Source organism: Nicotiana tabacum, chromosome 7 (genome assembly GCF_000715075.1).
Source record: "Nicotiana tabacum cultivar K326 chromosome 7, ASM71507v2, whole genome shotgun sequence".
Classification (NCBI taxonomy): domain Eukaryota; kingdom Viridiplantae; phylum Streptophyta; class Magnoliopsida; order Solanales; family Solanaceae; genus Nicotiana; species Nicotiana tabacum.
In genome coordinates, this window is record NC_134086.1 from 67,644,075 (window position 1) to 67,656,012 (window position 11,938).

The 11,938-nt window shown below is 36.4% G+C and overlaps 1 protein-coding gene across 3 annotated transcripts; it reads left to right on the top strand.

Moving 5' to 3' along the window:
- The first annotated feature begins 4,279 nt into the window (after positions 1-4,279).
- On the top strand, positions 4,280-11,577 carry LOC107814250 (heat shock 70 kDa protein 8). Of its 3 annotated transcripts, none has more exons than XM_075257263.1 (2): positions 4,280-4,518; positions 9,547-11,577. In XM_075257263.1, the coding sequence occupies exon 2, from the start codon at positions 9,574-9,576 to the stop codon at positions 11,293-11,295; it is 1,722 nt and encodes a 573-aa protein (XP_075113364.1). In that variant the 5' UTR covers positions 4,280-4,518; positions 9,547-9,573; the 3' UTR covers positions 11,296-11,577. The 3 variants fall into 3 exon arrangements, with proteins under 3 accessions (XP_075113364.1, XP_016495112.1, XP_016495113.1); XM_016639626.2 differs by lacking the exon at positions 4,280-4,518 and adding an exon at positions 8,462-8,668; XM_016639627.2 differs by lacking the exon at positions 4,280-4,518 and adding an exon at positions 8,499-8,646.
- Positions 11,578-11,938: the final 361 nt, after the last annotated feature.

Here is an 11,938-nt window from a genome sequence, read left to right on the forward strand (position 1 = left end):
ATTCTAAGTTTGAATTCTTGGACCCTAAACCAGAGATTCTGGGTTCGATCCCCAGCAGAGTCGCCAGAGCTGTCACACCTCCTTTTTACCACTCCGAGAGGGTATAAAGGAGTTTTTCCAATTTAAGTGACAAAACTGAAACGGGATTATTTATATTTATTCAGAGTCGCCACTTGGGATGATTTATGGTGTCCTAAGTCACCTGTTTAAATCCTGGATCGAGGAAAGATTGACTATGTTTTACAATCCGCGAACACAAAAATCCGGGTAAGGAATTCTGTTAACCCGGGAGAAGGTGTTAGGCATTCCTAAGTTCCGTGGTTCTAGCACGGTCGCTCAACTATTATTATTGGCATATTTATTTGATTTTAAAATACTTTTAAAACTATGTGCATTTTTTAACTTTTGAAAACCGCTTTTACTTATTTAAAGAATTAATTCAAGGTTATTTAAAACATATCGCAAGTCACGCTACATGAAATGCACCTGTGGTTCACGACACGTTCTATTTAACCTTGTCGGAAATTAGAACCAAGCCACAAGAAATGTACTCCCGGGTTCTAGTAATAACTGTGATAATTATAATTAGCGCACCTAAAGCAAACTGTGAATTTCATTTTTAATATCTAAATTAAAACATGTGTGAGGGCCATGGATGATTTAATTGCTTATGGCACACCTCAAGTCTGTTTCTTCAAACGATTTCTTGGTCTAGTCTTATGAGGGCCATAAATTATATATTTCATTGATATGGCACACCTCACTTTGTTTAATAAACCGCACTTAAAGGAAACCAAGGGATTCGGGCATTCTTAAATAAATTTGCGATTATTGGAGTGACAATTACGAAACTGAAACCTACTTTGATCTACTGACTAGGACTAGTGTGGCATAGGCAAGAGTATTTCAATTAGAATCAATGCATTATTTGTTGGGCCCTGAAAGCAAGACTTACTTTGGTTTATTGACTTTAAGGCCAGCTCCCATTCAAACCCCCAAAGCCCAAAATGATACCATTATCAGACAAATTCACTTAACATTTTACCCATTCCATAAATCCAATTAATTATCGACAAAGAGCAGTTTCAGCGCTGAATAATTCACCAAATAGAAATTATAAAACACTCACTCCCTTGTTAACGTATCAGAATAAGTTATATACATATATGATTGACAAGATACAATATCAATCCATTCATGAATAGTGAACGTACTATTGGCATGCTACCAAATCAGATGACTTGGACCTTTATAGTCCAAATGATTTTGAACAAGTAATGAATTGCCAAATCCATACATTCAACTACCCATAACAGTGTCTGACTTCTAAGATGACCTATTTGGAGAATGTTTATGCAATCACATGAAAATTTTTTCAAAAAGTACAAAAAAATGGGCTCAAAATTAATCCCTCAAATTGACAAGCAAACCCCAAAGCCATTACAAACGTTCAACTCCCCCCCCCCCCATTTCAATGAATAATAAACAAACATGCTGATTATACTACGACTTTAACCAGGACTTTTATACAGACTTAATACCATCAGCATGAGCTACGGAACATATACCCCTGAACAACTTCATTAACCAAACACTATCACAACAAACTTAAACATAACAAGGAAGAAATGGACAGGAAGAAATAGAGTGAAAGCTGAATAACCTAAAAAAATATAGAAACTAAAGCCCCAAACAAAATAATCCTCATTGACTTCAGTAGAAACATATCTTCCATATAAAACATATTCAAGCTCCATTTGCCATTCAAGGTTCAAAGGAATACCTGGAATAATAAAAAACAAATAGCAGAAACTTTCAGCAAAGAAATTAAAATATCAGCAGCTTCTAAACAGCAACAAACAACAGTTCATCAATCAGTTTTTTATGTCTTGAACCCAGAAGAAAATAGCAATTTTTCTAGCCTTTAAAACCCAAGAAACATGAAAAAATAGCTACAACAGACCAGTATTTGCCAATTTTTTGTGTTTTCTTGCTAATTTCTAAACTTTAGTAGTGAGTGTACCCTTCAGCCGTTTCTAGTTATTTAGTCTTGTAATCGCTGCCCATTTTTATTGAAAACAACCCTTATATAAAGGACCTTAGGGCAGCAGAATTGATTTCAGAGTTTTGTTCATTACCCCTTCCCCAATTTTCCTTTTGCTCAAATAACACCCTGAATTTTAAACCCATTTACTGAACTACCCAATCCCCTCTTTCCTCGAAGCTTCCCAATCAGTTTAAGGGAGATTCCCCTTATTAAATTCCCTAAGCTACCCCTCAAAGGCTTACTAAATACTTTAACACACCAGACCTTGAACCCCTTTAAACAATTGAAAATCCCAAAACCCTCACAACCCTTTGGGCCTTAGTGCTAATGGGCCTGTCTGGATGCAGGGCAGACCCCAAACCAAACAAAGCCCAAAACAAAGCAATTTTTGGAAGAAGAAGAAATCAACAATAATCCGACTCAGCGAAATAAAAAATAACTGCAATGAACCAATTCATCGGGACCACAGAATCGTAACAAAATTAAAGAGATAAATTAGAAATGATTAGTGAGGAATTACACCGATTCAAAGGCCTAACAAAACTAAATCATGTTAAGACATTTAACGATAATTGACAGACTAAACGACCCTGAGGTCAAGCACAAAGAAAGGAAAGCTAAAATTCTTCGTTCTTGAAAGAAAAAGAGAAGAAGATAAAGAAACGAAGGGGAACAGATAGACAGAAAAAGGGACCAAGATAGATAGAAATACCTAATACTCTGGGCGGCCAGACGACTTGGATAAAACAGCACCCCGGCTTTTCGATTTAAACCGAAATGAGTGTTAATTGATTGTTCTTGTGAGAACAAACGACTAACACTCGTTTCAGGCCAAAATTGACTTCAAAGATTGGAGAACATGAACCCAGGCCTTTTACATGATGAATCAAGGGCAAGAACGAATCTAGGGTTTTGTCTTCAGATCTAAAATTAAGGGAGACTGGTGGAGATTTTGGGGAAATTGACACCGGCCTAATGTTTGAGGGAGTATGGGGAGTGTATGGTTGATTTTTGGTGGGATTTGGAGCTTCAACGCCGCCAAAGGCGAAATCCGGCGGGTGGCAGGCGGTGGTGAGATATGAGGATGAAAGATAAGCTGTAATAGGGTCCTAGTTATTTTAGGGGTATTCAGATAATTATAAACGAAAAAAGGGAGGGACTTTCATGGCCGTTGGATGGATTAAGATGAAGGGCCAGGATCTACTTAACACAAATGAACTCAAAACGACGTAGTATTGCCCCCATACTACATCGTTTTAAGGGTCTCATTGACTGAGAGCTTGGACCGGGTGTGGGACTGGGTTTTGGGCCTGGAATTCATTTGGGCTTTGTTGAATTGGCTCTAACAGCCCTTCTGATTCTCTTTTCCTTTTTTTCAATTTTCAATTTTTCCTTTTCTTTTTCAAATTAATTAACAAACTAAATTAACTCTTAAATTAAAATAATTTACCAAATTAAGCTAATTACCCATCATAATATTTACAAAAATTAATTAACTCCTAAATTAAAAGAAGAACTACAAATTTAAAATTAAAAGGGTAAAAATACAAAGTGAGCTATTTTTTGTGATTTTTCATTTTTATAAAACAACTAATTTACTAATTAACCTAAAAATATAAAAATAAACCCCAAATGCAATGCAGAGTATTTTTTTGTATTTTTTATGATTTAAATAAAACAAACGTGCACAGACAAATGCGAACAATTAACAAAAATCCTACAAAAAATCTACGAAATTGCAAATAATGGAAAATTTTATTTTCTTGAATTTATGGGAGTACTTCGTATAGGGCAAAAATCACATGCTGACAAAGAGTACACGAATTAAAGAAAACGAGTTTCGTTGAAAGTGGTCAAACTGGGATAAAATCCCGGTCAAGCGATAATACCCGATAATTATGAACTAGTACCATGCAAGGTATCATATGGCCGTGATAAAGTGATGCATAAAGTATATTAAAAATGAGTAGTATTTTTAGGTAAATTGAAATAATTCTTAATTATACGGATAATTGATTAATTACCGGGTAACGAGACATTACCCAGTTAACTAATAAGTAGATAAAAATTTATAAATCACCCCTCCAAAACGTGGCAAGAAGACACAAATCAAGGAAATGACTAAGTAGTCATATAAGTCATAGGTGGCTATCTAGGAAGCACTTGAATTTAATAAGGAAATTGATCTTATTCCATTATCTTGGACAAAAACAGAACAAAGAACGTTCAAAATCTAAAACAAGAAACATACTCCACCTTTCCATTTTCAATTCTTCAACTAGAAGAAGCCTATTTTCGTTCATTTGGTTCGAAGAAGCAGAAGCTAAAGTTCTTTCAAGAATTTCAAAAAAACAAAAGCTAAATTGTTGAACAATTTCAAAATAGCAGAAGCTTAATCCGATTTTTAGGATTCTAAGTTCAATCCACGAAGGTTTCCAACGGAATATTATACGGAGTTTTCCCTACTCCAGGTATGTTAAGGCTATCTCTTCTTTCTTTTAGCATGGTTCAAATTATACAGAAGAAACGAGCAAACACACAGTTTCCCTAAATTACTCTATTTCATAAAAGTACTAGGGGTCTCTGTGTTCTTGATTCCCCATGTGACATATTATTATATCTTATGTTTATGGGTCTCAAAATGATACGCAGTTGATAAAGTTTATCCTAAAAGAATATTGAAATTTTTAACATATTTCCATGTATTTTATTCATTTGTGCATATACATTGACTCATGACCAGACGGCGTTATATATGCGTATTTATACGCATATATTTATGTATATGGGATATGGGAAAAAGGTTACGGCGTTATATACGCACCACCACCTGATGAGTTGGTATATGTTGATGATGTTGCCCACAGTGGCCGAGATGATATGATGAGATGCCCTCAATAGCTTGATGATATTATGTACACCCATACCTATGCATGACACGGCATTTGTACGCACATGCATGACATTATAAGTGTTTCAGAATTTACAAAGTTATTCAGATTTACAGATGGATTTCTTTATTCCATGTTTCATCTGTCTTTTATGCACTAATTTTCAGAATTTACAAAGTTATTCAGATTTACATATGGATTTCTTTATTCCATGTTTCATCTATGTCTTTTATGTACTAATTTTCATGCCTTACATACTCAGTACATTTTTCGTACTGACACCCTATTTCATGGGGCCTGCGTTCCATGCCCGCAGGTGCAGGTAGTCAAGCTGACGTGGCTCAGTCCCGTCTTTGTACAGTTATATTTCTATTAGAGGTCTGTAGACAGTATGTCTAGTTGGATAGTATGTGGCCTTGCCGACTTCTAGTTTTGAGATGTATAGTTATCTATAGCAGCCTTGTCGGCTCGCCCTACGTATGTTGCACGTATATGAATGTATGTCTTTTTGGGTAGATTTCCTTCATGTACATTATTCTCGTAATTCAGCAAATGTTATTCAGGTTTATATCTTAGACGCATGCTTGGGGGTGTTTGACAAGTAGGATTCGGGCACTCGTCGCAGCCTATCTGATTTGGGTCGTGACATAAAAAATATTTTCACTATAATTTCACCTTTAAGTTTCTACCAGCATGGTACTAAAATATATCAATACTCGTCTAATCGTTTATATATCTGAAAATTTGACATAGAACTGAAAAGATCAGTATACATAGGAGCATAATAAATACGCTAAACTTAAAAAACAGCCTAAAATGTGGAAACAAATCAATTTTCTTACCTTTGGAATTTCAAAGAATTTTTTCCTTCATTTCCTGATTTTAGCTGTTGCGACATGCATTGTGGAATTCATATAGCAATTACTTTGAATTGAGATATAATTGTTGTCGTTTCTTGATTTTAAACGTAATATAAATATAAGACTGTGATATGTTCAGATCAAAAGAAACAAAATATTCAAATGTAAGTGTCATACCAGCTCTCCTCTATTCCAATTTATACAATAACAAATTAATTGAAGAGTGAATCAGAAAAAAAAAATTATTTGACTAAAACTTCTCCCACATTGTTTTTATGACCACCAAGGATTGGGTTGGGTTTGGGGGGTTTAGGTGTGTGTTGGGGGGGGGGGGGAGAATTGACTATTGATAAAATTTAGGAGTTGGAGAAGAAGTTGATGGATATGGTGGCTTGGGAGTTTAGCGGGGTCGCAAATAGTAAGTGGACTAGGAAAACTAATTGTATTAGGGAAATGGCTAGAGAGGTATTAGGGGTCTCTAAAGGTAACTTTGGTAGGCATAGAGAGAATTGGTAATGGAATAGAGAGGTCCAAGGGAGAGTGGAAGCCAAGAAGGCTTCTTACATGAAGTTAGTGAAGAGCAAAAACAAGGACGAATAAGGAGAGGTATAAGAGGGGCATTTGTATCTATACCTGCTTTTTGGGTCACGTTTTAACTTGTGTCCGTTTTGCAAAAAAAATTACAAGTGTACCCACTTTTTCGCGTAATTTCAGCATACGGGGTTGAAGTAGCAAAGGCAATCACGCAAAACTTCAGCATTCTAGTAAACGGGCCTGAAGTAGCAAGTGTGCTGAAGTTTTTGTTTGTAATTGCTGAACTTAAGCATAGTAGTTGAAGTTTTGTTCTCTATTTGCCGAAGTTTTTATTTTTAATTGCACTAAATAAGCTGAAATTTTTTGTCCTAGATTCATTAGTTTTGTCATTAAGCTTTTACAAAAACTTCAGCAGAAGATGCTGAAGTTATTTAGTTCATTTATAAAAACTTCAGCACTAAATAAACTGAAGATTTTTTTGTCCTAGATAAGCTTTTTCAAAAACTTCAGCAGAAGATGCTGGAGTTATTTAGTTCATTTGTAAAAACTTCAGCTTTAAAAGCTGAAGTCTTTTTGTCCTGGATTCATTAGTTTTGTCGTAAAGCTTTTTCAAAAACTTCAGCATAAAATGCTGAAGTTATTTAGTTCATTTGTAAAAATTTCAGCACTATATAAGCTGAAGTTTTTGAAAAAGCTTTCTAACATACTAGATAAATAATCAGATTGCCAACGGTATCTAAATCATAAATTTTGGAAATAATAAACGTGAAAAAAATAGAATTATCATTGTCTACTAACTTACGTACGTGGAAATATTCACAAATTATTGTCTACTAACTTACGTAATTATTTATAATTTGTTTCTAAATAATCTGATAAACATATTTATGGTAATCATCCCATGAACTGAAGTTTTATAGCAGCACCAATAGCAGCAGAAGAAAGAAGAAGAAGAAGAAGAAGAAAACAAAGGACGAGAAGGAGGAGGAGAAAGGGGACTGAGTTGTTTAAAAAGTATGCACGAGTTAAAACTTTTTAAAAAAATGGGTATAGGTTAAATGAGGGCGACCAAATAGGGCACTCTATACAATTTTTACGGCATAAGATTGCGAAGAAGAAAGCAAGTATAGCGGCTATGGCGGTTAAAACGACAGTATTTAAACGCTTCTGTGAAGAACTAGAGGACAAAGCTGGGGGGGGAAATTGTATAGGCTTGCCAAGGCGAGAGAGAGGATGACTCGCGACCTAGACCAAGTGAGGTGTATTAAAGACGAGGATGGCAAAGTACTGGTGGAAGATGCATACATTCAACGAAGATGGCAGACATATTTTGATATACTCTTAAATATAGAAGGGGATAGGAATATTTGTGCTTGGTGATTTAGAGCACTCTGAAAGCCGCCGAGATTTGGGTATTGTAGGTGTATGAAGTTTGAGGAGGTGAAGAGGGCAATTCGTAAGAAAAGAGGAGGAACAGTGATCGGGCCAAACAAAAGTCCTGTGGAATTTTGAAAAGTTGTAGGCAAAGTAGGTTTGGAGTGACTAACTGGATTATTTAATACTATTATTTTTAGCGACTAACTGGGTTCTTTAATATCATTTGGCCAAAAATTAATTAAATGGCATGAAGTCGAAAATGCTGTAAAGAAGACCACATCATGACTATTCCCCTCTCCTTTTTTTGTTTGACTCGGCCTTAGGCTAAATCTAAGTGGAAATGATATCACGTAGCCATTTTTAAGTACGTTGTTTAAAATATATCCATAATTTATAATATATCTAAAGATTAGCCAATTTCGCTCAAAGTTCCTAGAGTTTAGACCTCAAAGTTTTAACTTCAGGATATCGTGTCCTAAAGTTTAAAAATTATGTTCAAAAGTTCGAATCTTATGTCCTGAATTTTATATTAATAGTTCAAAAATTCGGACACTATGTCCTAAATTTCCAAATTCATGATACTTAGTTCTGAAGTTTGGACGAATGACTAATCTTTAAATATATTATAAATTATGGATATATTTTAAATAACGGGCTTAAAAGTGGCTATTACTACACTTCGCCCTAAATCTGTTCATGGCCCAAACCCACATCTCAATTAACGGGTTAGGCAGAACGACCTGACCCGACCATGGAAGCAGCTACCCACCGTCTCTCGTGACCCTTCTTTGTCTCTCTAGAACATGTAGACACTTCGGCTCGACTCTTCTTTCTATTAGAAGTTTCTGGCTCTCTCTCCCATTTGCTCAGCACTTTCTATATTATTATCTTCTCTTTTTCTCCGCTTACTCTGTTTCCCTCTGTCTCTGCTTAAACAGTGAGCTTTTCTAGCTTGTGCGGTAATAGTATTATTATACTCTGCATTTTCTTGAGCTTTCTTTGATTTTAATAAGTACCCTTTACATTAAAACTTATCACAAGTGAAGAAAGAATTGTTCTTTCATAATGAATATGTTGTTCTCTTTGTTTGGTTGCTTAATTCTTTACTGTTGGTACGTCTATTGCAAGTTTCAATTTTTGCTTATGTGGGGTTGATAATTCTATTATATTTATTCCATTTCAATATCTGTTTTATACTCTTTAGGCTAAAGCTTACTGGTATACAAGAAAGCATGTTGCTTTGTGAATGAACACGTGTATATTCTTTGTTTGATTTTGTCATTAATCAAGCTTCAGTTTTTACTCAGGTGGGGTTGTCCATCTCTTTGTCATATCCATTAACTCAAACTTATCACAAGAAAGATGATTCCTTCTGAATGAATATGGATATTTTGTTTTGTTTGATTATTTCATTCATCAATGTTGGTTTGCCTAATGCAAAAATTCAGCTTTGACTCATGTGGGTTTGGTAAAAGTATTTTCGTTATTTCATATCCTTAATCTGCTTAATCACAGATGAAGTGGTGTTGCTTTTGTTTGTCACTAATTAATTCTGGAATGTTGCTTGAGTTTCTGTATTTTGATTCAATTTCATTTCCCCCTTTTCTTTTTTCCAGAATTTGGAATGAAAACAGTCACATATGGTAATTGAATACACAAGTGCAGAGAAAAATCATCTGTACATATTTCTTAATTTATTTTGGTGTGTGTGTGTGTGTGAGGGACAGAGAGATGGGCCTTGAACATGATAGATATTACCGATTATTCTTGTACGAAGTATCAAATGGATTACTTTTCAATTTTTTAATCAGCGGATATGTATGTATTTTCATTGCAGGTGTTCTTTAGTCTGTGTAGTGTGTTCATGGCTGAACAAGCATACACTGTGGCATCAGACAGTGAAACAACCGGGGAGGAAAAGACTTCACCTGCTTTCCCTGAGATAGCGATTGGAATTGACATTGGTACATCTCAATGCAGTGTGGCAGTCTGGAATGGATCTCAGGTTGAGCTCCTTAGAAACACGAGAAATCGGAAATTGATGAGATCATATGTTACCTTCAAAGATGAGGTCCCAGCTGGTGGTGTTAGCGATGAATTGGCTCACGAACATGATATGTTGTCTGGAGCTGCAATCTTCAACATGAAGCGTCTCATTGGCAGAGTTGATACAGATCCTGTGGTTCACGCCAGCAAGAACCTCCCCTTTTTGGTTCAAACTTTAGATATCGGGGTTAGGCCATTTATTGCTGCCCTAGTGAACAATATGTGGAGGTCCACTACTCCTGAAGAAGTTCTTGCTATCTTTCTAGTTGAACTAAGAGCCATGGCAGAAGTTAAACTGAGACGTCCTGTAAGGAATGTGGTTTTAACAATTCCGGTTTCATTTAGCCGATTCCAGTTGACCCGAATTGAACGAGCATGCGCCATGGCAGGGCTTCATGTTCTAAGATTGATGCCTGAACCAACTGCAGTTGCTCTGTTATATGCTCAGCAGCAACAACAGTCTGAACAGGAAAATATGGGTAGCGGGAGTGAGAAGATAGCCCTTATATTCAATATGGGCGCAGGGTATTGTGACGTAGCTATAACAGCTACAGCAGGAGGTGTTTCGCAGATCAAGGCGTTGGCGGGCAGCACAGTTGGAGGTGAGGACCTACTTCAAAATCTGATGCGTCACCTCTTACCAAACATGAAAGATCTATTCTCACACCACGGAATCGAAGAAATAAAGAAAATGGGAATGCTTCGAGTTGCCACCCAGGATGCCATCCACAAACTCTCATCTGAAATGACTGTCCCAGTCGATGTTGACTTGGGAAATGGAACAAAAATATCTAAGTTTCTCGAGAGGGCAGAGTTTGAAGAGGTGAACAAAGAGGTGTTCCAGAAATGTGAGACCTTGATAAAACGCTGCTTGTGTGACGCTAAACTAGAAGCGGAAGATGTACATGATGTCATAATTGTTGGTGGCTGTTCCTACATTCCAAAGGTTCGGAATATTGTAATGAGTATATGCAAAAGAGAAGAGCTTTATTCAGGAATGAACCCGCTGGAGGCAGCTGTACGTGGTGCAGCTCTGGAAGGAGCAGTAGCTTCGGGAATTAGCGATCCATTTGGGAGTTTGGACCTTTTAACCATTCAAGCAACTCCTTTAAGCATTGGCATTCAAGCTGATGGAAGCAACTTTGTACCAATTATTCATCAGAACACCACAACCCCGGTAAGGAAAGAACAGAATTTCACTACCGTCCACGACAATCAAGCCGAAGCATTGATCTTCGTTTATGAAGGTGACGAGAAAACTGTGGAAGATAACCATCTCTTAGGGTATTTTAAGATCACGGGAATACCTCCAGTACCAAAAGGTGTACCGGAGATTAACGTGTGCATGGACATTGATGCTTCTAATGTGCTGAGAGTCTTTGCTGGTGTAATCATTCCGGGGGCGAAATGTCCTCCTCCTTTCATGGAAGTTAGGATGCCTACAGTTGATGATGGACATGCCTGGTCTGCTCAAACTCTGCATAAAACATATGGCTCTACTTTAGATTTGGTCACAGTGAAGAAGAAAGGGAAGCATTGAGATTGCTGAATAGATGATATAGGAAAGAGATATAGGTAGTTGAAATGCTGTTCTTAGTAGTGAAGAAGGAATCAAGTGTGGTAACTGTTTATTGTAAATATGTGTCTGAGTTGGAGAATAATCTTGGTTGTGCCTTAATAGTAGTAGTAGTTCCCTAATAGTTACTCCATAATAGCAACTGTTATCCATGTTGCTTCATTGTGCATGTGCCTTAAAAATCTGGCATGCATGTACTGCTTTGGTTTATCTGGAATTGGAAGTCATGTCTGCGTTTGAATTTAATTTATATTCTCCTTCGTTACAATTTTCTTTATAATCAGTCTCAGGTAAAGAAACCCTCTTTCAAAATAATCTATATGTACTCGGTGTAGACCGTTATTGTCAATGAAAATAATCTAATCGTGTAAAATTTTACATTTTGACTACGAGTAGATCCTGATGAACTTCTGTTAAGCAGGTCTTTTGTCAATCAAATTTGTGTTGTCTCAGTTTGTCCAATTGACTAGAGATATGGACTGAGAACTTCCTTTCTGTGAGTCAGGCGCACGCAATAAAAAAGACAGTTCGGTACACGAAGCATCCTATAACAAGCATCCTATAACTTTGACCCTGCAAAGGGTGAGGGTGTGATCTTCAATAATGT